Here is a 27,981-nt window from a genome sequence, read left to right on the forward strand (position 1 = left end):
TCAGAAATGATCATTTTGCTCCTTCTAGAAGCCAAATCCTGGCCTCCCATCAGCCCATCATTTAAATAGCCTCAGACACATCCTCATACAGCACTCTACAGGCTTGTACAGGAACGTCCCAGGGGACAGTGGGACCAAGACCGAGGCGGGCCGAGCTGGTCTCCCTGAGAACCCCAGGCCCCGTAACCCCGAGCCATGATGCCCTGCCTCCAATGGAGTGTCTCGGTGCATGTTATAACCCATTGTTAAGCACCTTCTGTGTGCTGGGCATGGACAGTGTCCTGAGGAAACCCCAAGATGAGGGGGAAGGGACCTGCCATCCCGGGAACATAAACTGCCCTCTGAGACAACCAGACCACCAGGCTGAAAGAGAAGGCCAGCCTGTTCAAGGGGACAGGGGCATCTGGAAGCTCAGAAGTCAACCCAACCACATTACAACACCTACTATGTGCAGAGCCCACACTAGGCCCCAATAGGGATTCAAAATGGGGAGGCAACCAATCTTAACACAACAGACTACTGCCTAAGAGCAGCAACGGAGGGGGGAAACACAAAGAACCATTAATCCTGACTGGGGGGGTACCTGGGGAGGCCCGGGGGACCACTTCAGCAGACGCTGTGCCTCAGTTTCCTAGCTGTGAAGTGAGTGACACCAGTACCCATCTCAGAGGGTTCTAGTGAGAAGTGAGTTGATCCATGTGAAAGTTTAAAGCAATGCCTGACAGGCACTCACAGTGTGTGTGCGTGTCTGTCTGTGTCCATCTGTGTGTGTCACAGGCATCCACACTGTGTGTGTGTGTGTCTGTGTCTCTCTGTGTGTCCATCTGTGCGTATGTCAATGTGTGTGTGTCTGTGTGTGTCCATCTGTGTCTATGTGTGTGTGTCTACGTGTCTGTGTGTGTGTGTGGTGTTGCTGTTGTCGCAGCGGCGGCGGTGGTGGTGAGAGTGGGAGCTTAGAGGAGGAGAAAGCCTGAGGACCACGGAGGGCCGAGAGGGCGGGCCTGAGGAGCAGAGGCGGGCCGACGGAGACACCCGAGCAGTCAGGGCGCCTGTGTGAGGCTGCGGAGGACGGAGGACGGAGGACGTGGGCGCGAGGAGGTGCGCCGCTGCCGGGGCCTCGGTGCACAGGCGGGAGGGGTCCACCGAGGCGGACGGGCGCCCCCACTCAGGGGAGGGGCGCGGGCCCGGGGCCGGCCCAGCACCGGCGGGAGAGCAGGTGGTGCCTCGGTCCCCGGGACTAAGGGCGTCCGTCCGCTGACAGGGACGCTGCCCGCCATCCATCTCCCGCTCGTTAAATTACCATTTTATGGCCCAACTCTCTCTCCCATAATTGATAAAAATCTCCTTTGGATGTTCGGCATTATTCAGGGGAAAAATGTTTTTCTATTTTTCATTATGTTTTTTAATATAAATGTGTTTTTATTGAGAGCTGCTGGGAAGGCTGGAGGAGCCCAAGGTGGCGGGGAGGGTCGTCTCCCCCTCGGCACACCCGGTCCTGCCCGCACTCCAGCGCCTTCTGCTCCCCTCCCAGAACATTCCGGCAGTAGCCTGGGGGAGGCGGGGCGCTGTCTGCGGAGACAAGGAACCAGACGCCAAAACAAACTCCAAGGCTGTGCTGAAGACCAAGAGAAGCAGGTCTACAGACAGCTGAAGCCCTCGACGTGTTCCCCAGCTCCAGGCCAGCAGGGCAGCCCTAGGGGTGGTATAAAGCGCGAGCCCACCCTGGCCCGGCCCCGAGCCGGGGTGTATGAGAACCAGGCAGGAGCCCCCCAACCCCGAGGGCGGGGACCCCCAGGGGCTGACACAGAGGAGAGCTCCATCAAACGTATGAGGGAAGTCAGAGACACACAGGGAGGAGTTGGGTCGGCCTTGGAAAGAAGGCAGCGGGGAACACGGGACTACAGAGGCGGCTGTCATCGAGGAGGAAAGCTTTCACAGGCCCCAGGGCAGGCGCAATTCCCCTGCAGCCTGTCCCCTACGCTCTTCTCCAGCCCCAGTTCAACCAGGGGCATGTTCATCACTCATCCCATACCCAACTCCTCCAGGACAAGGGAAGTTGAGTCCAGCTGCCATCCTTCAGGTGAGGCAGGCACAAGGGGTCCTAGTGAGAGAGTCAACTCCTAGGAAGGTTGATGAGAAGTCCGGGGTCCCTGAGGAGGAGAGAGGGGTCTGGGGCTCTCAAGGAGGAGGAAAGGACAAACTTTTTTTTTTTTTCCTATACATTCCGTAGTCTGAGTCACATAAAACAGTTTTTCTTCTTTAAGCCTGGAACTGATGATTACACAACTCAGTTTAAACTCTGTACTAGGGATTATATAACAATGTATCCTGCTTGAGGACAGTTTCTCTTTCCTGAAAACCTTCTGACTAATCCTGATCTCTTCAGTCAGCTCAGTTCAGTCTCTCAGTTGTGTCTGATTCTTTGTGACCACATAGACTGCAGCACACCAGACCTCCCTGTCCATCACTAACTCCCGGAGTTTACTCAAACCCATGTCCATTGAGTCGGTGATGCCATCCAGCCATCTCATCCTCTGTCGTCCCCTTCTCCTCCTGCCCTCAATCTTTCCCAGCATCAGGATCTTTTCAAATGAGTCAGCTCTGCACATCAGATGGCCAAAGTATTGGAGTTTCAGCTTCAACATCAGTCCTTCCAATGAACACTCAGGACTGATCTCCTTTAGGATGAACCGGTTGGATCACCTTGCAGTCCAAGGGACTCTCAAGAGTCTTTTCCAACACCACAGTTCAAAAGCATCAATTCTTCGACGCTCAGCCTGATATCTTAGAATGTATATTATGGGAGTGGGTCTGGTAGGGTCTTTCGATTGTTAAGTTCTAACCCTGTCATCCTAAAATATAAGTGTGGGAGTGGGTCTGGTAAAATTCTTTTGATTTATTGTAATAACCAATTAAAAAAGGATATAGCTCCCTTGCTTACACTAGCGAGGGGGGCACGCCCCCCTTCCGATGTCTGTGTCAGAAGCTTTCTCTGTCCCTTTTTCACTTTAATAAAACTCTGCTACACAAAAGCTCTGGAGTGATCAAGCCTGGTCCCTGGTCCCGAAGCTAAATCTTCTTCTTCGGAGATCACGAATCCAACATCCTTCACCGTCAGCTATCACTAGACACAACACAGCCACCAGCTCCCTGACCCCCAGCACCCATGGCTCTATCTCATCTGTGAAGTCAGTCCAAGACCACACCGCAGGCACTGCTGAGTAGCCTCAGGAAAGTGCCCAGTGAGCCGCTGGCAGCCTCCCAGGGCGGAGGGAGGCTCTCAAGAAGCCTGGGGGGACAGGCTCCAAGGCAGCCTGCGGGAGGCTTCTACCAGTGAGGTCTGCGGCTGGCCAGTAGATGGAACACTGGGTACCAATGGGAGGGGAGAGGGAGGGAAAAGCCGATTCTTCTAGCAAAATAGCATCAGGGACAGAGAACCATAATCTTGTATCAGAAAACATGGTTAAAGACCCAACTCCACCGTTTCAAGTCCCTCAGGACCTTGGTTCCTCACACACCGAAAGCATCCAGCTCAACACAGGAATGGTGGCTAATGTTTGCTGGCCGCCTGCTCTGTGCCAGGCGTGGGCTCCATGCTCCACGTTCACCGATTCATTTCATCCCTGCAGCAAGCCGAGGAGGCAAGGTACCATTATTAACTCCATTGTACTAAAGAGGAACCTGAGGGACAGAGAAGATAAGTTGCTCGTCCAAGGTCGTGAGGTTGCTTACTCGTGTCCAACTCTTTGCGACCCCATGGACTGCAGCCTACCAGGCTCCCCTGTCCATGGGATTTTCCAGGCAAGAATGCTGGAGTGCATTGCCATTGCCTTCCCCAGGAGATCTTCCCAACCCAGGGATTGAACCCAGGTCTCCCACATTGTAGGCAGACGCTTTATCATCTGAGCCACCAGGAAGTCCTGGTCATGAGGCCAATAAAGTCAACAGGCAGTTTCTGGCTCCTGCCCACCTCAAAGGCTCAATATAAGAGTCTGATGGCCACGTGAAAGCAAGACCCAGCTGGGGTGCCTTGTCCTCGTTCTCACAAATTTCTCCGCACGCCAGCAGAAGTCGTGTGTGCAAACGTGCGGAAATGATAAGGGTCACCCCAGGGTTGGCCACTCCCTCTGCAAGTCCCCTCCCCCGGCGCCGAGCCCACCCGAGCCCCTGCCCCAGTCTCCGCGCTGTGCCCACCTGGGGCTCCGCTCACCAGGAACCTCTCACACGGGCCAAGAGCGCTCTGCCCTCACCTCCCCGTCTGCTTTTGCTTCCGCTGCTCCTCCTGTCAGCAGGGCCTTCTCTCTGCCACCCCCACCAAGCTCGATAAACGAATGATGTTCCTGGGAGCAGGGCTTCCTTCTCTCCTTTCTGAACTTTTGCTGACACCTGAAACGCCACCCTCCACCTATATCTGTAGGTGCGTGTGAAACAATGAGGGGTGCGTTTTCCCAACTGAATTGCAATGGTTCTCGTCTGCATTCTCACAGCCACTCGGGTCAGATGGTCTCTCAGAAACACTTGAGCACTTGTCCCTGGGTGCCACCAGGGGGTTACAAAACCAGGTAAAGTCTAGAAACCCCACCCCACAGAAGCTCAGGGGAGAAAAGACTGATAAAATGTGTTTTGGAGGACAGAAGCCAAACCCCAAGCCTTCAGCACCAGCACAAACATGGCCCCTCAGAAGGTGTTTCTGAGCTCCGGCCCCTGAACTCATTTACTTCCGTTTTCTCGTCGAGTTCCAGAGTCGGAAAGGACATCATCTGATACAGCTATGTTCCAGGACAACAGAAGAAACTGGATCACTCACTGGAATGTATTATAAGCAGACTGGACTTGTCCATGTGTGTTCCGGGACTGGGGAGGGATGTGTGTGTGTGTGTGTGTGTGTGTGTGTGCAACCAAAGATAACTGTACCAGTGCAGCTGAGAATTCCCTTACCTCTTCCTGAGTCCCCACTGTAACTCCTGCCCCCAAGCTCTCCACCCACCTCAAACCTCCAGCCTCACCTCCCCAACCTGTGAAAGATGACCTCATCTCCCATGTTACTAAGGCAATTCGGCTCCACTCCATCCCTCTTTGTTGAGTCCCTCTCCAAGCCCTCCTATTTCAGGCTCACCTTATGAAAAGAACATCCAAAGACCTTTCGTAACGTAACCTCAGCCCCAGCTTTACACCTCGGCCGCTCTAGTCACCAGCCTGAACTCCCTCCACCAGTCAACAAGACTATTCACCATGCACTCCCTCCCTGTGTTTTATGCCTTCCACTGCCTGCATCTTTGGCCCATTTCATTAACTGGTGACCCCTTCCTCCAACCTCCACCTCCCTCAACCCCACCCATCCTTGAGAACCTAGATGAGACACCACGGGCTTCAAAAAGCTTCCACCCACCCAAATGTAATCTCTCTCTCCCCCGCCATCTCTCCCCTCTCCCCACAGGACCAGGTATTACAGCAATGGGTGTACCTCCTGATGACCCTAGACTACACAGGCCAGAAGGAAGATTTTACCCACTTTGCCTGTAGCTACAACTTCCAGCTCTGTACCTTTCCCCCTAAGTACCAGCTGTTCAGACAACAGACAGAATGAAAAAAAAATATATATATATATATATATAGGATAGTGGAGGAAAAGGTGTTGAATCACAGAACTGAATGCTGTTAGAGCCTACAGGGGCCTTAGAGAACTCCTACTCCAAATGAAGAAGCTGTAGGATGCCATGGTGGTCAGCACGGAGAACCCGGCCAGGTCCTCCAGCATAGCGCCAAGAGCTCCTGAGACCCAGAGTGGTCAACAGTCTCATAACTTAAGCTTGCGTCTGCCCCCTTCAGGGTGCAGAGCTGTCAGCCCAGGCTCGCTCCACAGCAGGGACCACGCCCAGGAGCAGAAAGAACCAGAGTCTCATCCAGCCGTCAGGGCCCCCCCCCCCCCGCCGTAAGGAAGGACCGAAGGACTTCAACAGCCCTCCCTGACGCTCAAGCTCAGGCGCCATCTGCCGGTCAGGATCAGCACTGCGCCTGGACCCGCCGCCCCAAGGGCGGTCAGGAGACCAAGGCCGAGACCAACCCCAAACCCACTCCAGATCCAAGTCACTTTGCAGACAGGAGCAATGACTCCACCTCCTAGAGCTCTGACTGCTGACTGCTCAACCTATCGTGCAAGACATAAGCCTAACATTCAAAATAAAAGGAAAAAATTAAGCTTCTTTTTGGTAATGATAGAAACTCCTAAGGCACAGACACAAAAAAGTGATTCCTTAAGGGTTTCTGCCAAACAGAAGTTCTGCTACAGGGGAGACAAAGCACTGGCCAGATCCGAAGATCTGAGGCCTCGTCCCACCCCTCACATGCCACTCCCTTAGGTACATGGTCCCCCCACTAGCAGCACCCCACCTCCCGAAAGAGGCCAGTCCCTACGCCAGGAATAGGATCACTTCACCTGCCCTCACCTCGACACTGACGGCACTGCCTGCTGTCCAGGGATGTGAACTGATCCAACACCAAACGTACATCACGGAGTCCAGAAGAGCTGCATCCTCACCTCACGCCCCACGCTGGGGACCTCCCCTCAGGGCCAGCCCTATCCCCCAGGGACAGGGATCAGTCTGAGAGCGCTAAGGGCTCTGCTCACGAGGCAGACACAGAGCCAGTCAGGGCAGGCTGGGGCACAGCAGCCTCCAGCTCCTCTCTGGCCACCCCCCTCCTCTCCTGGGTGTGAGATTTAGGGGCAGCCACGTGACCGATCTTTGGGGCTTCCCTGGTGGCTCAGTGGTAAAGAATCCACCTGCCAATGCAGGAGACACGGGTTCCATCCCTGGGTCGGGAAGACCCCCCTGGAAAAGGAAATGGCAACCCACTTAAGTAGTCTTGCCTGGAAAAACCATGGACAGAGGCGCCTGGCGGGGCCGCAAAGAGCAACCGAGCAACTGAACACGCGTGCAGCCTTTGAGCTCCAAGTGACCTCAGGGTCCACCCGAGGACTCGCACCTAGAAAGAAGACAGTGATACACGGCAGACTCGGCTTCCTTTAACCGCTCCTGGAACCAGGGATGAAATGGAGGGTCCCGCGGCAGGCGTGGTACCGGCTCAAACATCTTCCTGGGTGGGCGGAGGGGGAGGTGGTGGGGAGGGCTGCTCCCCAAGAAACATCACGGGAGGGGCTGGGGGAGGAGGGAAGGGCAGAGTGAGTGACTTTCCCCGCCCTGACTCCCCCACACCCACCTACCCTGCTTCCCACACGCTGAAAAAGTGTGTCACCGGGAACAAATGCCATCCTCCCGGGAGAGAGGGGGAGGAAGGGGTGAGGCAAGACTTTGACTGCGTGTCTGTGCCGGGGTAAGAACCTCGAGGCTTCTGAGCTTCCCAGCCAGGAGGGGCGCCCCCTCCAAACCATGGCCTTGACATTAGTCTCCCTCTCAGCTGGCTCAAGACCAGCTCTGGGGCAGGAGACACAGGCCACCATGCTCAGGATGGCTTGGCTGGGGGGTTGCTAAGACAAGGGGCCATGAAGAAGCAGGCAGCGTCTCCCAACCCCAGACAACCTGCAGCCGGCTGGGCAGGCGGGCACACCATGACTGCTGATGCGCTGAGCTTCCCGTCTCGCTCCACCCTGGCCTGGAGGAAAGCCGCTGCCCTGCTCTCGCCTCCCCCTCCAGCTCCAAGGGTTAAGCTGCTGCCTTCTCTCTCTGCCTCCACCCCCGCTGAGCTGCCACGGTGCCCAGCAATGGTGCACTTCACACTGCTATTACAGTGACTTATTTAGTGTTCATCTGGGGGTGCCTCAATGCTGTAGGAAGCAGGAGGCCAACCGTCTTGGCAAGAAGCACGGGCACGCGAGGGCTGAGCCACGCCGCTGCCATCCCCTCAGCCTGCGGCCCCGCTGTCCTCACCCCGCTCTGCCCAGCCTGTGGCCTGCTCCTGACTCAGCCCTAAATCAGGTCTGCTCTTCACTCAATCTTCCACCCCCGCCCCATCCCCTTGGAGGAGATGTTCCTCCATAGGAAGGAAGGCCACAGAGGTGTCTATGCTCAGAACCATTATACCAAATAAATTCTTGCGCTGCTGAGAAAGTTCTAGGACCTACAGCAGATTTCCCAACCTGGGGATCTGGCCAAAGGGACTGAGAACCCCCAGGGAATTTGACTTCGGAGGCCAGTGAGATTCGATTACAGAACTTACACAGGACTGGGGAGACAGGCTCTTGGAGGGCACAAACAAAAAAAACTTGTGGGCACCAGGACCCAGGAGAAAGGAGCCCTCCTGTGTGATCCAGTGCCCACCCCTCTCCCAGAGAGTCAGATAATGGGGCCAGGCCAGGCCAGGCCATCAGTGAGGAGTGGGACATCTCTGGAGGGATGCCAGGCATGTGATGCCAGCTCTACATTAAGGGACCAACAGTCAGGGCCAGCTGCACGCAGATCAGCAGGAACGGAACTGAGCTTTATGAACCTCTGCCCCAACTCTCTGCCTGGCTCGCAGTGGCCGAAAGAAACTGTCACCGATCAGTCATTGGTTCATTAAACAAACACCCGCGCCCCGGATACACCATGTACTATTCTGGAACTGCAGACAGGAATAAAAGGACCACTGTGGTGTTCATCCCCAGACTTCACAACTTGTGGTGAAACCACCTAGACACAACTAACCAACCCACGAGAAGCACAAGCGGAGGGAGCAAAGGTGTGCAGAGGGTCAGAGAAGACTTCACGGGAGAGCTGGGATTTGGCCAGGACCCCCAGCATCTGGCACAGTGCCTGGCATTTGGTAGATAGACAGACAGATGAGCCAGTGGCCGAGGAACACAAGGAATGACTGACAGGGAGAGGGTGGGGTAAAGAGAGTCCAGACAGATGGAGACCATGGCAAGCTGAAAGTGGATGGGGTGGACCTCGAAAGCCCAGCTAAAGATTTTATTTGGGGAAATTGGGAAGTATCAGAGGTAATAAAATAATTTCAGGAAAGGCGTCAGCAGATCTAGGCTTGACATTTAAGATTATTTTGCTCAGAAAAATCCTAGACGATCCAAAGGATTCTCTCTCTAAGAGGAGAACTGCTGGGACTTACCTAGTGGACCAGGGGCTAACACTCCATACTTCTAATGCAGAGGGTATGGGTTTGATCCCTGGTTAGGGAACTAAGATCCCATATGCTCTACTTCATAGACCAAAAAAAAAATTTTTTTTAATTAAAAAAGGGAAAAAAGAAATACAAATAATTTCTTTAAAAAAGGAGAATTTCAAATGTAGTAATAGGCGGAGAGAGAAAAGCTTTACTGAACAGAGTTCTCGTAGGTACCATGAAATTCTAGCACATGGTCTGTAAGCCTGGGCCTGCTCTGTAGATCCTTGCAGATGGCTGTTCCAACCACCCCTGCCCCAGAATCACGATGAGCAGATCAGGCCAACAGGGATCCACACCACTGGGCCCAGTCTGGCTTCCACACATCCCGCAGGTCACTGGCGTGAGTCCAAAGGAGCATGACCAGGGCCACGTACAGAATGGCCCTCAGCCCCTTTGTCTGTGGCTCCAGGGTCAGAATGAAGATCAGGAACGTTTGAGGAAGCAGGCATCAGCCCTTAGGAGGAAGCACTTATTACAATTAGAAATGACTGAGAATAGAACAGACCACATCAGGCAGCCCGTAAAAGAATAAGCTTTCTGTCACTGGAGGAAATCAAGCAGAGGCCCAGCGATGTCCCAGAAGTCACTGCATTGAATGATTAGGACAGCTCACTGATAGAGCAGGGCACCGGAACCATGTACTAACAGTCCCCTTGGACGCTTTACCTGATCACTCTAAGCCTCCATCCCTCATCCACCAAACAGGCTTATTGATAGTACGTGTCTTGTAGGTTTGTCATAAGGACTAAATGAAATAACATGTGGGAAACAACAGAGTTTGGAGCACATAGTAAACTCTCAACAACTGACAGCAACTGTTAGATTGGGGTATATGAATTGAACTAGGTTACACGTCAAAAACAGTCTAAACATATCAACTATTTCATATGGTCCAAGTAATATTTTTTACTGAGGGCCACTCACGTTCCTTCTAACCTCCCTGATTTCACACTGAAAGTTCCCATGCTCCCCACCTCCGTTGGATCCCCAGGGCCTGGGGCCAAGCCAAGAACTCTGCAGGGTCTTTCTGGAAACACATTGTACAGGAAGGGACCCACCCCTCCAAGTAGAGGCAGGTACCTCTTTGCCCAGGTCCTCGCGGATGACCTGGCGGACTTCCTTCATGCTGCTCTGCGGGGCCTGGCTGTGTAGCACCTTCAGCGTGCTGGTGTACTCCTCCGGCAGCAGGTAGTCCAGAGCCCCCAGGTGCTGGCCCACCTTGATGAACGTGCCCCGGTTGGCACAGCAGAGCTCACAGAGGCGCCTGGCAGAGCGGAGGTGCACCTGCAGGGAGACAGAGGGGGCCGGAAAGGCGTGAGTGCTCACTGCCCACTGGGCGCTCTTCTCTTTTCCTGCTCGCTCTGCTTGGACACCCTGCTTCACCCCCCAGTGCACAGGTACATGCACGTGCACACACACCATCAATCACCTTCAGTCTCCTGGTACACACACACACCCCATCATTCACCTTCAGTCTCCTGGTACACACACACACACCCCATCATTCACCTTCAGTCTCCTGGTACACACACACACCCCATCATTCACCTTCAGTCTCCTGGTACACACACACACCCCATCATTCACCTTCAGTCTCCTGGTACACACACACACCCCATCATTCACCTTCAGTCTCCTGGTACACACACACACACCCCATCATTCACCTTCAGTCTCCTGGTACACACACACACACCCCCCCCCATCAATCACCTTCAGTCTCCTGGTACACACACACACACCCCATCATTCACCTTCAGTCTCCTGGTACACACACACACCCCATCATTCGCCTTCAGTCTCCTGGTACACACACACACACACACACCCCATCATTCACCTTCAGTCTCCTGGTACACACACACACACATCCCATCATTCACCTTCAGTCTCCTGGTACACACACACACACACCCCATCATTCACCTTCAGTCTCCTGGTACACACACACCCCATCATTCACCTTCAGTCTCCTGGTACACACACACACCCCAGGATTCACCTTCAGTCTCCTGGTACACACACACACACACACACACACACACACACACCATCATTCACCTTCAGTCTTCTGATACCCAGACCAGTCAATTTCAACCTCCAACTGCAGCCAGCCTCCAGACATGGCCCAACGTGGCCCGACACTTCTGATCGCCTTTCCTTCAAAACTTACCTGGTCTGAGTCCCACTCCCACGGAAACAAGTATGTGTAAGGTTTTCAACCAGTTCTGATCCACTTATGATTCATTCAAGGATACGCTAAGTTCACACATTTGCCACCCACCCTCAGCCATACTAATGATACTGTCTGTTTGTTTAGAGGTCTACAATTTTCAAAGATGCTGAAGTCATTATTTTTTTAATCCTTCCAGCAATTTAGGGAGGCAAGTCCAGGTATCTTTAAGGATAAGAAACTCAGATGTTTTGATTATAAAGAAAAAGCTAATAAATGTCAAAGGAAGGTCTAGAAAGCACTTCAATCCTAGGGCTCTTTAACTCAGCAGACTTTAGCAGGGATCTCCTGTTAACTGGAAGAAAACTTCACAGTGGGGCATTAGGCACATAGAGTGGGCGGCAGGCCAGGCGGTACAAGACAGGCCAGCCTTAACTCACCGCCTGATGCCCACCTATCCCTCTGGAGTGGGATGTGGCCCCCACGCGCCCCCAGGCTGCATATCCCCAGTCACCACCCCAACTCTGCTGAAGATCTTGGAATTTTGAGGGTCCTGCCTTCCTGGAGCTATAGTTCCTGAGCAGGATGGAGCCACGGGCACAAACAGAAAACAAGGGAGGCCCAGGGCTCTGTGGGAACCTGGTACCCTCTTCCTCCCGTAAGTCAACCAGGAGAGTGAATATTTATGATGGACTTAAGCAAGAGTTGGACTGTGAAGAACGCTGAGTGCCGAAGAATTGATGCTTTTGAACTGTGATGTTGGAGAAGACTCCTGAGAGTCCCTTGGACTGCAAGGAGATCCAACCAGTCCATTCTGAAGGAGATCAGCCCTGGGTGTTCTTTGGAAGGAATGATGCTAAAGCTGAAACTCCAGTACTTTGGCCACCTCATGCGAAGAGTTGACTCATTGGAAAAGACTCTGATGCTGGGAGGGATTGGGGGCAGGAGGAGAAGGGGACAACAGAGGATGAGATGGCTGGATGGCATCACAGACTCGATGGACGTGAGTTTGAGTGAACTCTGGGAGATGGTGATGGACAGGGAGGCCTGGCATGCTGCGATTCATGGGGTTGCAGAGAGTCGGGCACGACTGAGCGACTGAACTGAACTGATGCTCTCAAGTGCTACGAAGGATGCTGACATAATTAAGAGAGTGTTGGAGGCAAGAAACCAGGTGAAGATTTAAATAACGGTAGGCAACAAAGACGGAAGAAACGTTCAAAGATTCTACATGATTAGTTGCCAAGTGAACCGCGCAGAAAACTGTTCCCTTAAGAATTAAAAAGAGAATACTGCAGCCCCAAATACCCTGGTCCCAGCAGCCAGGGAGCCCACCTACCCACTCCGTCTATAGCAAAGGGATGCCCTGGACCCCAGGCACTCGGAGGCTATCCTTAGGCCCTGCCAACCCACCCTTCCTTGCCACATGCTGTGATACTGCAGTGACCCTGTGCCATTTCTCCTGTGTCTGATGGGTCACTATTAGGCTTGGTCAACAGCGGGGCTGGGGGGCGGGAGTGGACACTGCAAGACCGCAGCGGCACAAGGAGGCGCCCTACCATCCCCACTGGGCAGCTTCCAGCTCATCAGCCAGTGGGACAGGGGCTTGAGGGGGACCCCTCCAGTGGCCCTCATGGACCAGCCCACCCTCACTACCTAGTGGGCCCCTTCTGTGGACCAACTCAGGCCCATACACTCCAGCAAGTGCTCTGACCGCCCAGCAGGCAGCTCCCACACACTAGTTCTAGGTCGTCCTCTACAAATCTCTGCCACAGGGCAGGCTGTGACATGGCCCATGCCTCCTTGTCTCCAGGGCTGCCTGGGATCCCGGCCTTGGAGGGCCCCAGTCAAGACTTCAGGTCTGTTCTTGTTCACCACCCTGATCCTAAAGGGAGCAGGTGCTTTATGCATTTACTACCTCTGTCCCCTTAGATTCTTCTACTACTGCTTTAGGAGTTAACTACCTTTTCCTAATTAATACGTTTTTACATTTAAATTACAAATATGGGGACCTCTCTGGTGGCCCAGTGGCTGAGACTCCAAGATTCCCATGCAAGGGGCCTGGGTTCAATCCCTCGTCAGGGAACCAGATCCCATATACCACAACTGAAAGATCTCACGTGCTGCAGTTAAGACCCAGCGCAGCCAAATACATAATTATTGGGACTTCCCTGGGTGGTCCAGTGATTGGGATTCTGCCTTCCAATGCACAGGACACAGGTTCAGTCCCTGGTCAGGGGTCTAGATCCCACATGCTGTGTGGTGCAGCCAATAATTAAATAAAATTTTTAAATAAATAAATATTTTTTAATAAAATAAATCACAGGTGGGACTGGTCCCTGGCTGATACAACCCCTGCAATTGAATGTGAATAGATTAGGATTAAAAAGGAGAGCATTTCAGGTCAAGAGAACAACACAACACACCTCTGTGTGTGTGTGTGTGAGTGTGTGTGTGTGTGTGTGTGTTTGTAAGACCTGCTCCACCGTTTTTTATAGACTAGACTCACATCTGCATTTCTCTCGGCTACTGGAAGAACTCAGAAAGCATTAGCCTCACACCAACAAGGCCTTCTACCAGGGAGCAGAGCCAGGGCTCTGTTGCCCCCCTCCTGTGTCCTGAGCCAGTCCCAGGTAGGGTGTCTCCTGGCACAAAGTAAAGGTCACCTTCAGACTGTCTGGGCAATGCAGGGAGCCCTCTCTGGTCACACAAGCCCAGGAAGGCTGGTCTACCTCCGACTCACTGGTTACCTGGCACACCAGCCATTGGGAACAGAGACCGCGTGTGTCCCTTGTAGACTCTGTGTACCCCAGGGCAAGCCATGATGAGCTGTAAGTGTATACTGATGACAACCATGGGTCATACACACACAAAACCATCATCCAGGCAACTGAATCAGCATCCACTGCAAATGGCACCTATATTTCAAACAGCATCTTAAATAAACACACACACACAGTAATATGGGGATGAGGGATATTCCACTCACCAAAAAAATGTAAATGCTCTTTGAAGGTCAAAAGACAGAAATGCTGAAAAACAGAGCAGGCATTCTGATCTCCAGGGTCCCTTTCCAGCTCAGCTCCTACAGTTCTATTGTCCCTTAGGATCAGAAGGCAGGGCTCATTCAGAATTTCAAGAAACTGCTGGCTTAGTGCAAAGTCCCTCTTTGAGCATTCATCTCCTGCTTGCTGGTGACTTGGGACGGAGGACCGCCCTTCTCCTGCTCACTGAGCATCTCTGCTTCTGGGATCTGTAATAATAAATCTTGTGACTCTATTTCCTCCGGGTGGATGTGTTTAAACCGCACCTTCAATCAAAACACCCCAGTGAGTTTCACTTCCCCAGTGGGAGCTTGGATGCCAAGAGAGCTGTCTGTGGACCCCGTGTGGGTGGCTTGTGCCCCCTACTCAGCAGGTCATAATCTGCACATTCTTAATTGAATACACCAGCGCTGGCTTCTCAACACACGTTACTGCCCTAATCACTGCACACCCATTTGCTCACTGGCCCCGAGGCCTGCTCTTACCCAGCCCCTGGTTTCATGAGCTGGTTGGGTGTGTGTCGCTGCAGCGTGTCCTCATTGCAGAGTTCCCACACTCTCGGTTCCATTCCTGCCAAAACAGGGCAGGAACAGCTGGCACCATCTCTCTGCCCCTCCTCCAACTTCGTTTTCACTCCCAGCTCAATAACTTGCCTTATGATGATCTCATTACCAATAACCTTGTTGTAATGAGCTTTAATCTGCCTCATATTAATTAAAAGCATTGTCATTAGCCAGCTTGGGTTGGGATTTGGGGGGAGGGGGAGTGGACAGTGAATAGCTAATAAAATCAACTCAGTACTGATGAATTATTGATTGGGAGGGATGGAGCAAAGGCCCAAGGAGGGCAATCCTTTACTCATGCCTAAATCCTGAAGAGTAGGGAAGAAAAGTACCAAAGCCAGCCTGAATCAGTAGGGCTCCCCCATCAGAACTGGGCAATTGGGCAGTATCTGCAATGGGGTTTCGGGATTTGATTGTGAGACACAGATGAAAGAGACAGACACACATACAACCCCACACATCATAGGAAGAGACGGTACAAGAGAAGGTCACAGACAGGCCCCAAAGCACACAAGCCTCTTGACAGATTCTTCCAATCAAAGACTCAACACCCAAAGGAAATGCACTGACAAGCAAACAGTGTTATCTCTGGGCAGTGAGGTTACAAGAGTACTTTTCTTTATAGGTCTCTCTGTATTTCTCAAATTTCCTAAAACTAATATTTATTATATCAATAATAGAGGAGAATTTTAAAAAAAATATTCTCTTCTTCAACATCTTCTAGAAATAGATGTCCAGCCCCAAATTCTCTACCACACAAACTGGACCAGCTCGGTGAAGAATCCAGCACTGTTTCTCCAATTTTGCAGGGTGCTATGATCCACATGTGTGTTTTTCATCATGAAAATGAAATTGCAACTCCCCCTTCTTCCCCAAGAAATCAAGCCAGGACGGTCTCCAAAGTCTCTTTTCTGGATGTCACCCTTTGTTTTAAGCTTTTAATGAACAAAGTAAAACTCATCATGTCTTGTGGCGGGGGGGGAGGGAGGGGGGAAAACAAGTTGCAGTTTTTAAAAGTTTTGAAGAAGCTTGACCACAGATTTAATCCTACCCCTTAGCACCATCCTCTGTCCCTTCTCTGACTGACTACCTGTCAGGTAGATCCTGGTTAAACTGCAACTCTAGACTTGAAGTTGCTGAAGCCACAATCTTGATGTCATCTTTAACATCTCTTTCCAAACGGGGGCCAAAATTACCTTCCTCGTCTGAAGTAATAAAAACTGGACATCAGGAAAGGAAGGGGAGTGATTCCTGAGAGATGCGAGGCACACACAGTGAACCTATGGTTGCCCGAATTCACAGCATTGAGGGTTTCCAGGCCACAGCGCAGGGAAAGGGGAGCCAGGCAGCACCCAGAAGACTCTGAGCTGAAGACACAGAGCTGAGAGTCCAGGAAGACCACAGCAGCTAGAGTTCACAGGGCAGAGTACTGGAGAGCAGAGAGCCATACGAAAAAGGAACTCTGAAGAGCTGCCTACGGTCTGCCTCATGTATCTGGTTGAGTAACAGTCAGCATATACACACAAGAAAACTACATGAGCCAGAAAGATAATAACCACAAAAGACTAGGGTTAACAGTACCCTGTGTGTCCATATAGGTCTATTTCCACTAGCTGGACTAGAAAATCTCATAATTCTTGAGGCATTTTCTATAATACCCAGAAGGGAATATCCCAAACTAAACACCATTCCATTCCCAAGCAATAAAGACTAAAAGACTTGAAGAAAATCACACTGTCTCCAAGTAACTTAACTGTGTCCCAGAACAAAGCTTTAGAACATTTATAAAAATACAAATATATCTAGTACCAAAAAAGACAAAATTGCAAAGTCTAGCACCTAATAAAATATTTACCAGGTATTTAAAGAAACAGAAAAATACAACACATTATGAGAAAGAAAAAAATCAATCAATCAAAACCAACTCAAAACTGAAACCTGTATTAGTAAAAGAGGACGATTGTTACAACTGTATTTCATATGTTCAAAATGTCATGTCAATGTATGGCAAAACCAATACAGTACTGTAAAGTAAAATAAAGTAAAAATAAAAATTTAAAAAAAATTTATTAAAAAAAAAGTTAAGCAGAGGCAGGGACAATATTAAAAAAAGAATGAGATCCAAATGAAACTTCTAGAGACTGTAATTTTTTATATGAAAAATGCTCTGGATGATGCTTCCCTGGTGGTTCAGTGGTTAAGTCTCTGCACTTCCACTGCAGGGGGATGCAGGTTCTATCCCACATGCCTTGCAACACTCCCCCTCAAAAAAATACACTGGGTAGGATAAATGAATGATTAGACACTGTAGAAGAAAGGTTAGTGAACCTCAGTTCAGTTCAGTTAATCGCTCAGTCGTGTCCGACTCTTTGCGACCCCATGAATCGCAGCATGCCAGGCCTCCCTGTCCATCACCATCTCCCGGAGTTCACTCAGACTCACGTCCATCGAGTCCGTGATGCCATCCAGCCATCTCATCCTCTGTTGTCCCCTTCTCCTTCTGCCCCCAATCACTCCCAGCATCAGAGTCTTTTCCAATGAGTCAACTCTTCACATGAGGTGGCCAAAGTAATGGAGTTTCAGCTTCAGCATCATTCCTTCCAAAGAAATCCCAGGGCTGATCTCCTTCAGAATGGAATGGTTGGATCTCCTTGTAGTCCAAGGGACTCTCAAGAGTGTTCTCCAACACCACAGTTCAAACGCATCAATTCTTCGGCACTCAGCCTTCTTCACAATCCAACTCTCACATCCATACATGACTACTGGAAAAACCATAGCCTTGACTAGACGGACCCTAGTCGGCAAAGTAATGTCTCTGCTTTTGAATATGCTATCTAGGTTGCTCATAACTTTTCTTCCAAGGAATAAGCGTCTTTTAATTTCATGGCTGCAATCACCATCTGCAGTGATTTTGGAGCCCAAAAAAATAGAGTCTGACACTGTTTCCACTGTTTCCCCATCTATTTCCCATGGAGTGATGAGACTGGATGCCATGATCTTCGTTTTCTGAATGTTGAGCTTTAAGCCAACTTTTTCACTCTCCTCTTTCACTTTCATCAAGAGGCTTTTTAGTTCCTCTTCACTTTCTGCCATAAGGGTAGTGTTATCTGCATATCTGAGGTTATTGACACTTCTCCCGGCAATCTTGATTCCAGCTTGTGTTTCTTCCACTCCAGTGTTTCTCATGATGTATTCTGCATATAAGTGAAATAAGCAGGGTGACAATATACAGCCTTGACGTACTCCTTTTCCTATTTGGAACCAGTCTGTTGTTCCATGTCCAGTTCTAACTGTTGCTTCCTGACCTGCATACAGATTTCTCAAGAGGCAGGTCAGGTGGTCTGGTATTCCCATCTCTTTCAGAATTTTCCACAGTTGATTGTGATCCACACAGTCAAAGGCTTTGGCATAGTCAATAAAGCAGAAATAGATGTTTTTCTGGAACTCTCTTGCTTTTTCCATGATCCAGCAGATGTTGGCAATTTGATCTCTGGTTCCTCTGCCTTTTCTAAAACCAGCGTGAACATCAGGAAGTTCACAGTTCACGTATTGCTGAAACCTAGCTTGGAGAATTTTGAGCATTACTTTACTAGCTCAAGTCCTAGTAATAGAAACTATTCAAAAAGAAACAAAAATAAAAAACTTTAATGAAAAGAGCAGCAGTGATCTATGGGACAACTTCATGCAATCTTATAAACATTGGAATGCTGGAATCCCCAAAAGAGAGGTCAGGGAGAGAATGGGAGAAAAAATACTTAAAGAAATAATACCTGAAATTTTTCAAATTTGATTTTTAAAAAATTATAAACCAATAGATCCAAGAATCTCAATAAGCCCCAAGCATAAGAAAGAAAGAAAACTTCATAATGAACTTGTTCAAAATCAGTGATTAAGAGAAAATCCTGAAAGTATCCAGAGGAAATAAGACACATTATAGAGAAAGGAACAAAGATAAGAATGGCAGCAGATCTCTTGCTGGGAACAATATAAGCAGAAGTTAGTGGAGGAACATCTCTGAAAGCACTGAAAGAAAACCTGGAATTCTATACCCAGCAAAAACATCTCTTAAAACCAAAGGTAAACTAAAAGCTCTTTAAGACGTATAAAAGCTGATAGAATTCATCTCCCTACACAACAAGAAATGTTAAAAGATATCCTCCAGGCAGAAAGAAAATGATACCAGAAATAAGTATGAATCTACTGATACATAAAGGAACAAAGAGACCAGAAATAGAAACTTCAGAGATGAAGGTACAAGACTTCTTTTTTAGTACATAAATAGTATAATATGAACTTTATAGCATATGTAAAAGCAAAATGTATTACAATAGCATAAAGGCTGGAAAGAAAGAAATTAACGTATATTATTATAAGATTCTTTACATTACTCCGTGAAGTAGTACAATGTCACTTGTATGTAGACTATGACAAGTTAAAGATGTATGCCATAAACTGACGCAATCACTAAAATAATAAAAAGAATTCTAGTTCATAAGCCAACAAAGGAGACAAAAATGCAACCGTGAAAAAAATTCAATCCAAAAGAAGGCATGAGAGAAAACAAATAAAGCATAAATAGGACAAGTAGAAAACAAGTAACAAGGTGAAAGATGTAAATCTAACCATGTCAATAATCTCATCAAATATAAGTGGTCTCAGTTCAGTTCAGTCCAGTCGCGTCCAACTCTCTGCGACCCCATGAATCGCAGCACGCCAGGCCTCCCTGTCCATCACCAACCCCCAGAGTTCACTCAGACTCACAACCATCGCGTCAGTGATGCCATCCAACCATCTCATCCTCTGTCGTCCCCTTCTCCTCCTGCCCCCAATCCCTCCCAGCATCAGAGTCTTTTCCAGTGAGTCAACTCTTCACATGAGGTGGTCTAAACACCCAAATTAAAAGTCAGAGATTGTCAAACTGGACAAAAAAGAAAGAGTCAAGTATATGTTATCTATAAGAAACTGTCCTCTTAATATTAAAACACAAACAGGTTAAATGAAAAGGATGGAAAAGGATATACCATGCCAATATCAATTAAAATAAAGCTGGAATGACTATGTATGTAACAGACAAAGAAACTCTGACTCAAGATGGTGTCAGAGCTGAAGGACACCACTTAAGGAAGAAATATTGTTCTTCCAGAAAACTGAAGATAGAATACCTCCTAATCCATTCTATGAAACCAATGTAATGCCAATATCAAAACAAGACAGAAAATATAAGGGGGAGAAAGAAGCTATATACCAATATCCATAGTGAACACAGATGCAAAAATTCTTTTTTTAAAAAAAGTGTTAGTGAATTGAGCCCAATTTATAAATAGGTTCTGTTCTTATTACAACCTATCATATAGTGCACAATTTTGATTTGTCTCCCTACAGGCAACATTAATTTTGATGGTTATCCACCTAACCTTCTCACTTATTTGTTTTCTTTTTATAATTAAGTACTGTATGGGGAAGTCATTTCAAATTATATAAATAGCCAGTTCTTTACTGAAATTTCAATTTATTCATTTGTTTATTTATATCAGTATGGACTCATGGATTTCTAAATTTTTTCAGTGGATCATAATTCATTATTCTCATTGTTTGTTTCACAGCCTCACTGAGATATTTTGACACAATAAACTATACATATTTAAAATGTATGACCTGATAATTTTGACATATGCATACACTTATCCATCACCATAATCAAGCTAGTTAAACATATCCATCACCCCCAAAAGCTTTGATTTCCCTTGATAATTCCAGTCCCATCCCTCCACATACCTCCCATCTCCAGAAAACCACTCATCTGCTTTCTATCAGTATAGCCTAGAATTTTGTAGAGTTTTATATAAGTGGAATCACATGTTTTTTTTACCTAGTCTTTTTCCCTCAACACAATTTTTCTGAGATCCATCGTGTTCTTACATGTATCAACAGTTTATTCTTTTTTTCTTCCTGAGTAGTATTCCATTGCATAAATATGTTAATATCACAATTTCTTTACTTATTCATCAGCTGATATACATTTGGGTGGTTTCCAGTTTTGAAGTACAAATAAAGCTGTTCTAAATATTCATGTTCAAGTCTTTGTGCAGACATGCTTTCATTTCTTACAGGCAAATACTTAGGAATGTAGTGGTCAAAATGTATGGCAGGGAATGCTTAATTTTTTAAGAAATTAAACTGTTTTTTAAAGTGGTTGTACGATGTTACATTCTCACAAACAGTGTATGAGAGTTCCTCCACATTCTCCCAATGCTCAGCATAATGTCTTTTGCATTTTAGTCATTCTAAATGCAAAAAAGCAAAATGGCTGACTGGGGAGCCCTTACAAATAGCTGTGAAAAGAAGAGAGGCAAAAAGCAAAGGAGAAAAGGAAAGATATAAGCATCTGAATGCAGAGTTCCGAAGAACAGCAAAAAGAGATAAGAAAGCCTTCTTCAGCGATCAATGCAAAGAAATAGAGGAAAACAACAGAATGGGAAAGACTAGAGATCTCTTCAAGAAAATCAGAGATACCAAGGGAACATTTCATGCAAAGATGGGCTCGATTAAGGACAGAAATGGTATGAACCTAACAGAAGCAGAAGATATTAAGAAGAGGTGGCAAGAATACACAGAAGAACTGTACAAAAAAGATCTTCACAACCCAGATAATCATGATGATGTGATCACTAATCTAGAGCCAGACATCTTGGAATGTGAAGTCATGTGGGCCTTAGAAAGCATCACTACGAACAAAGCCAGTAGAGGTGATGGAATTCCAGTTGAGCTGTTTCAAATCCTGAAAGATGATGCTGTGAAAGTGCTGCACTCAATATGCCAACAAATTTGGAAAACTCAGCAGTGGCCACAGGACTGGAAAAGGTCAGTTTTCATTCCAATTCCAAAGAAAGGCAATGCCAAAGAATGCTCAAACTACCACACAATTGCACTCATCTCACATGCTGGTAAAGTAATGCTCAAAATTCTCCAAGCCAGGCTTCAGCAATACGTGAACCATGAACTTCCTGATGTTCACACTGGTTTTCAAAATGGCAGAGGAACCAGAGATCAAATTGCCAACATCTGCTGGATCATGGAAAAAGCAAGAGAGTTCCAGAAAAACATCTATTTCTGCTTTATTGACTATGCCAAAGCCTTTGACTGTGTGGATCACAACAAACTGTGGAAAATTCTGAAAGAGACGGGAATACCAGACCCCCTGACCTGCCTCTTGAGAAATCTGTATGCAGGTCAGGAAGCAACAGTTAGAACTGGACATGGAACAACAGACTGGTTCCAAATAGGAAAAGGAGTACGTCAAGGCTGTATATTGTCACCCTGCTTGTTTCACTTCTATGCAGAGTACATCATGAGAAACGTGGGACTGGAAGAAACACAAGCTGGAATCAAGATTGTTGGGAGAAATATCAATAACCTCAGATATGCAGAGGACACCACCCTGGTGGCAGAAAGTGAAGAGGAACTAAAAAGCCTCTTGATGAAAGTGAAAGAGGAGAATGAAAAAGTTGGCTTAAAGCTCAACATTCAGAAAACGAAGATCATGGCATCCGGTCCCATCACTTCATGGGAAATAGATGGGGAAACAGTGGAAACAGTGTCAGACTTTATTTTTTGGGGCTCCAAAATCACTGCAGATGGTGACTGCAGCCATGAAATTAAAAGACGCTTACTCCTTGGAAGAAAAGTTATGAGCAACCTAGATAGTATATTCAAAAGCAGAGACATTACTTTGCCGACTAAGGTCCGTCTAGTCAAGGCTATGGTTTTTCCTGTGGTCATGTATGGATGTGAGAGTTGGACTGTGAAGAAGGCTGAGCGCCGAAGAATTGATGCTTTTGAACTGTGGTGTTGGAGAAGACTCTTGAGAATCCCCTGGACTGCAAGGAGATCCAACCAGTCCATTCTGAAGGAGATCAGCCCTGGGTGTTCTTTGGAAGGAATGATGCTGAAGCTGAAACTCCAGTACTTTGGCCACCTCATGTGAAGAGTTGACTCATTGGAAAAGACTCTGATGCTGGGAGGGATTGGGGGCAGGAGGAGAAGGGGACGACAGAGGATGAGATGGCTGGATGGCATCACAGACTCGATGGACGTGAGTCTGAGTGAACTCCGGGAGATGGTGATGGACAGGGAGGCCTGGCATGCTGCGATTCATAGGGTCGCAAGGAGTCGGACATGACTAAGTGACTGAACTGAACTGAACATATGTGCAATTGTATTTCATTATGGTTTAAATTTGTATTTCCCTAAGACTAATGATGTTGAAAATCTTTTCATGTGTTTACTTGCCATCTCTGTATCTTCTTTGCTAAAATGTCCATCTTTAGTCCATTTTTAATGAATTGTTTGTTTTCTTATTATTCGGTTATAGGCATTCTGTATACATTCCATACACAAGTACTTTATCAAATAAATGACTTGCAAGTACTTTCTCCCAGTCTGTGGCTTGTCTTTCCTTTAACATTTTTCCAAAAAAATTTTTTTATTTTAATGAAGTAAAATTTGCCACTTTTTCCTTCATGGATCATGCTTTTGGTGTTGTATCTAAGAAAATCTTTGCATAACCCAAATTATAACTATTTTCCCCTATGTTGCCTTCTAAGAATGTCCAATTTTCAGGTTGTACATTTGGTTGTGTGATCTATTTGGAAGCCATTTCTCTACCTGTTGTGACATACGGATCAAAGTTCAATTTTGCACATGAATATCTAACTGTTTCAGCACTGTTTGTTGAAAAGACTCACCTTTCTACACTGAATTGCCTTTTCACCATTGAAAAAAAAAATTCACTGTTCATATTATGTGTGGGTCTATTTCTGGATCATTTAATCTGTTCCCTAGATTATTTTGTCTATCTTTACACCAATACCACACTCTTTTGATTACTATACATTTATAGTAAGTCTTGAAATCAGATAATTTTAGTCCTCAACTTTGTTCTCCTTTTCCAGTGTTATTTTCTAGAACTGACTCTAAAACCCTCTGCATTCTTATATAAACTAGAGAATCAGCCTGTCAATTTCTATTTTAAAAGCCTGCTGGGATTTTGATTGGGATAGTTATGAATCTAAGCTCCAGGAGTTGGTGATGAACAGGGAAGCCTGGTGTGCTGCAGTCCATGGGGTCGCAAAGAGTCGGACACGACTGAGCGACTGAACTGAACTGAAATTTATTTGGGGAAAATAGGCATCTTAACAATACTGAGTCTTCCAACCCATGAACATGATTGCTGTTGTTCAGTCACTAAGTGGTGTCTGACTCCTTGCAGCCCCTTGGACTTGCAGCACGTCAGGCTTCTCTGTCCTATATCATGAACACAATATATTTCTCTATTTATTTCTCTCTAATTTCTCTCAGCAATGTTTAAATTCATATATATCATTTCAGGAATTCCTCCTAAGTAAATAATCTAGGACATAGGCAAAACCCCTATGAACAGAGACATTCAGCACAGTGCCAATTAGAACAGAAAAACATATACGTAAATAGATGCTGAAGCTGAAGCTCCAGTATTTTGGTCACCTAATGCAAACAGCAAACTCACTGGAAAAGCCCCTGATGCTGGGAATGATTGAGGGCAGAAGAAGAGGGTATCAGAGGATGAGATGGCTGGATGGCATCACTGATGCAATGGACATGAACTTGGTAAACTTTAGGAAATGGTGAGGGATGGGGAGGGGGGTGCCCGGCATGCTGCAATCCTTGGGGTCACAAAGAGTCGGACACAACTGGCCAACTGAACAACAACAATAAACAGATGCATCCTAAAAGCAGAAAAAGGGTTTATTATAGAACAGTCACACAGTTCGGTATTAAGTAGCCATTTTAACAGAAGACCATGGAGATTATTGTAACAACATGGAAAATGCTAAAGATAGCAGGCAAATGACACAACAGGGAAGAGAAAGAAAGCATATCAAAATCATAGTAAGTTTCAGTCGGTGAAATTATATTTTTTTCTTAAATCTGCACATTTTTATCACTACTGCTTTAATAATGTTTTCCTATTTTTAACTGATCTATAATCCACACACCATAAATTTCACCATTTTAAAATATACAGTTCTGTGGTTTTTACTATATTCACTTATGAAGTATAACTATTAATATCATCACTATCTAATTCCAGAACATATAAATTGTTTTATTTTTAAAAATCTTATTATATTTTAATCACACTTTATATAAATATCTATCTTGGGTCTTTGAAATAAAACTCTGTCTTCATTCAGTTTATCAGTACCCATTAATAGCTGATAAAGGTTGTGAGTGTCCAGTATGTATGAGTTTCCTATTACGTTTTACTAACACTCAAGTTCAATGAATAATTTCATATTAAAATGAGAATCACACAAGATGCCGAATGACTTGTCAGCACAAAGTACAAATAGGTCCCTGATTTATAATTTTCACATACTCTATAATCATTAGATTCATTTCAACTGTTGATTCACTATATCAGCACATGATATAAGCTGCTGGGAAACAAAACCTTGTTCATCACACACTCTGCAACAATGGTTGGTCCTCAGCAGTAAATGCACAATCCTTTACAGCACTCACATCATCTCACCTGGTCCAAGTAAGAGCCTCAGGTAGGTATCATCATTCTCTACATTGCACAGGTGTGGGAACTTCCACTGCTCAAAGGAAGTTAAGGGCCTTGCTAGGGTTACTCAGCCAGTAAATGGGAGATCCAGGATTTGAGTCACGGTCTTCTGACTCCAAAACCCATCGCTTTCTGCTAGACTTTGCTGCCCCTCCAAACACACTGTTAAACATTCTTCACGAATGAGAAGGAAAAGGCCTGCTGCCCTCCCGTATGCGCATAACATCCCCACTCCTACCCCCAGTGATTTCCCACACCCGGCAGGTCTGGGGCCCCAGAAGTCATCCCTGTAAGCCAGCTATTACCAAGACGGGAAACAAACCCATGAGTACACAGGGACCTGGAAAACACCAGTCACACAAACCGCAATCAGGGAGCCACTGGAAGCAGGGCACAAGGCAGGCCCAGGAGGCATAATGGGTCTCAATGCAGACACTGGTCACAGCTGTGCAGCCCCGGGAGGCAGGACACAAGGGGGCAGGACGCTGGCCACAGTGGAACAGGGACACGGCCTTCAACAGAAGTGAAAGCGCTAGTCACTCAGCCATGTCTGACTCTTTGTGACCCTACACACTATATAGCCCACCAGGCTCTTCTGTTCGTGGAATTCTCCAGGCAAGCATACTGGAGTGGGTAGCCATTCCCTTCCCCGGGGGAGCTGTCCTGACTGCTACTGCTAAGTCACTTCAGTTGTGTCCGACTCTGTGCGACCCCATAGACAGCAGCCCACCAGGCTCCCCCGTCTCTGGGATTCTCCAGGCAAGAACACTGGAGTGGGTTGCCATTTCCTTCTCCATGAAAGTGAAAAGTGAAAGTGAAGTCGCTCAGTCGTGTCCGACTCTTAGCGACCCCAGGGACTGCAGCCTACCAGGCTCCTCCATCCATGAGATTTTCCAGGCAAGAGTACTGGAGTGGGGTGCCATCGCCTTCTCCGAACCAGGGATCAAACCCAGGTCTCCCAGATTGCAGGCAGATTCTTCACTGTCTGAGCCACCAGACAGTAATCCTCCAAAAGTCCCCACTGTCCTTCGTATGAAATCCACACTCCTACCAGGCCCATCATGATGCGACCCAGGTGTCCTCCGGGCTCATCTCTTACCTTCCCACTCTCTCCCCCTCCCCAACCACAGGGATCAGTCCTGCACCAGCCCCTGCCCCCCGCCCCCCCACCCCCCTGCCCCAGCCTTTGCACAAGCAGCTTCACAACCTCACCATCCCTCTCTCTCACCTGTCAAAACCCTTTTCAGCCTGGACCCTGGCCTCAGTCCCCTCACGTCTTCCTAGTCCCAGCCCGGCCCATGCTCCTGTCCTCCCTGTCTCCTCTCCCAGAGGCAGCTGCTGCCCACCAGCCCAGAACCAACAGCAGCAACCAGAGCTTCGTCTCCAGCAAGCCTCCCCATCCTCTGATTTTCTGAACCTCCCTTGGGACAAAAATAAAAAACTAAGCTCCCAAGTGGGCTGCAGCTCTGGGCAGGACCACCTGCTCTGGGGCCAGACCACGAAAAGCAGGAAGATGCCACAGATTCAGCCAGGTTGCTGTGATCCAAGGTGAAAGGCCCAGAGCAACAGAGCTTCCGAATGTCACAGGCGATGATGTGACCATCCTCCAGTGGGGATAGCCCCCTTCCCACAGCCCCTATCCCCTCATTTCTCTGTAGGGAACGGACAGGCAGACCCTAAGAAGGACTCCATTTGAGCATCCAGGGCAGCGGCTTTTCCTGCACAACCAAGGACTGGAATCACCAATGACTCATTCAGCAGAAGCCACGTGCCCATCACAACACCCAGAGAGACAACCCACCGCTGCGGCCCCCCGCTTCCCTACACACTCTGAGAGGCACCACCAAGCGCTGCTTCCATGAGGAACTGAGCATGCTACCAAGAGGCAAAATTGAACAAGGCAGTGGGCAGATGATTGTCCTAGAGGATGTCACCCCAGGCCGGACATCTGGGATGATCATGGACTCTGCCTGGCTCTCAAGGCCTCCCTGGGTCCCCTCAAGGTCACCCAAAGGGACAACTGACAAGGGTCTGCATGGCTGGACAAAGACATAAAGAGGACCCCAGCACAATTTCTGGGTCTGGACTCTGCCAGAGCCCTGCTTTCTAAGCCCACAGGACAGGCTGGCCTGAGGAGGAGGGGGATGGCACAGCTGGGCACTGATGTCCAGTCTGCAAACTAGGTTGGCACTTGGGGGGCACATACCGGCTCAGGGGAGCAGGGGTGGTCTGGGGAGATGGTGTCGTGATGTTCTGGCCACTGAGGCCATTTGGCAGGTGGTCCTTAGTGAACCCCACCAGGCCTCCAGGGGTTTGTCAGTGCTCCAAACCAAAACAAACTCCTGTGGAGTGTGAAGTGTGACACCCCAAACATGGACATTTATAGACCCAGCACCATCTCACGCTCGGTTGTTAGTACTGTGGGACTTTCCATCACCAATGACAAATTCCAGGAGCACATCAAACATAGAAACT

General features: G+C 48.0%; 1 protein-coding gene across 6 annotated transcripts in view; it reads right to left on the minus strand.

The window, feature by feature from the left end:
• The window catches only part of ADCK1 (aarF domain containing kinase 1), a 113,530-nt gene that overhangs the window by 65,008 nt on the left and 20,541 nt on the right, over nucleotides 1-27,981 (minus strand). For 5 of the 6 annotated variants that reach the window (XM_068965313.1, XM_068965317.1, XM_068965312.1 and 2 more), the window contains exon 3: nucleotides 10,198-10,401. The exons of the other annotated variant lie outside the window; for it this stretch is intronic. In XM_068965313.1, coding sequence (XP_068821414.1) covers nucleotides 10,198-10,401 — 204 coding nt within the window. The remainder of the gene's footprint in view (nucleotides 1-10,197; nucleotides 10,402-27,981) is intronic. 6 annotated transcript variants of the gene reach the window in all.

Source organism: Capricornis sumatraensis, chromosome 2 (assembly GCF_032405125.1).
Source record: "Capricornis sumatraensis isolate serow.1 chromosome 2, serow.2, whole genome shotgun sequence".
In the NCBI taxonomy this organism is placed as follows: Eukaryota; Metazoa; Chordata; class Mammalia; order Artiodactyla; family Bovidae; genus Capricornis; species Capricornis sumatraensis.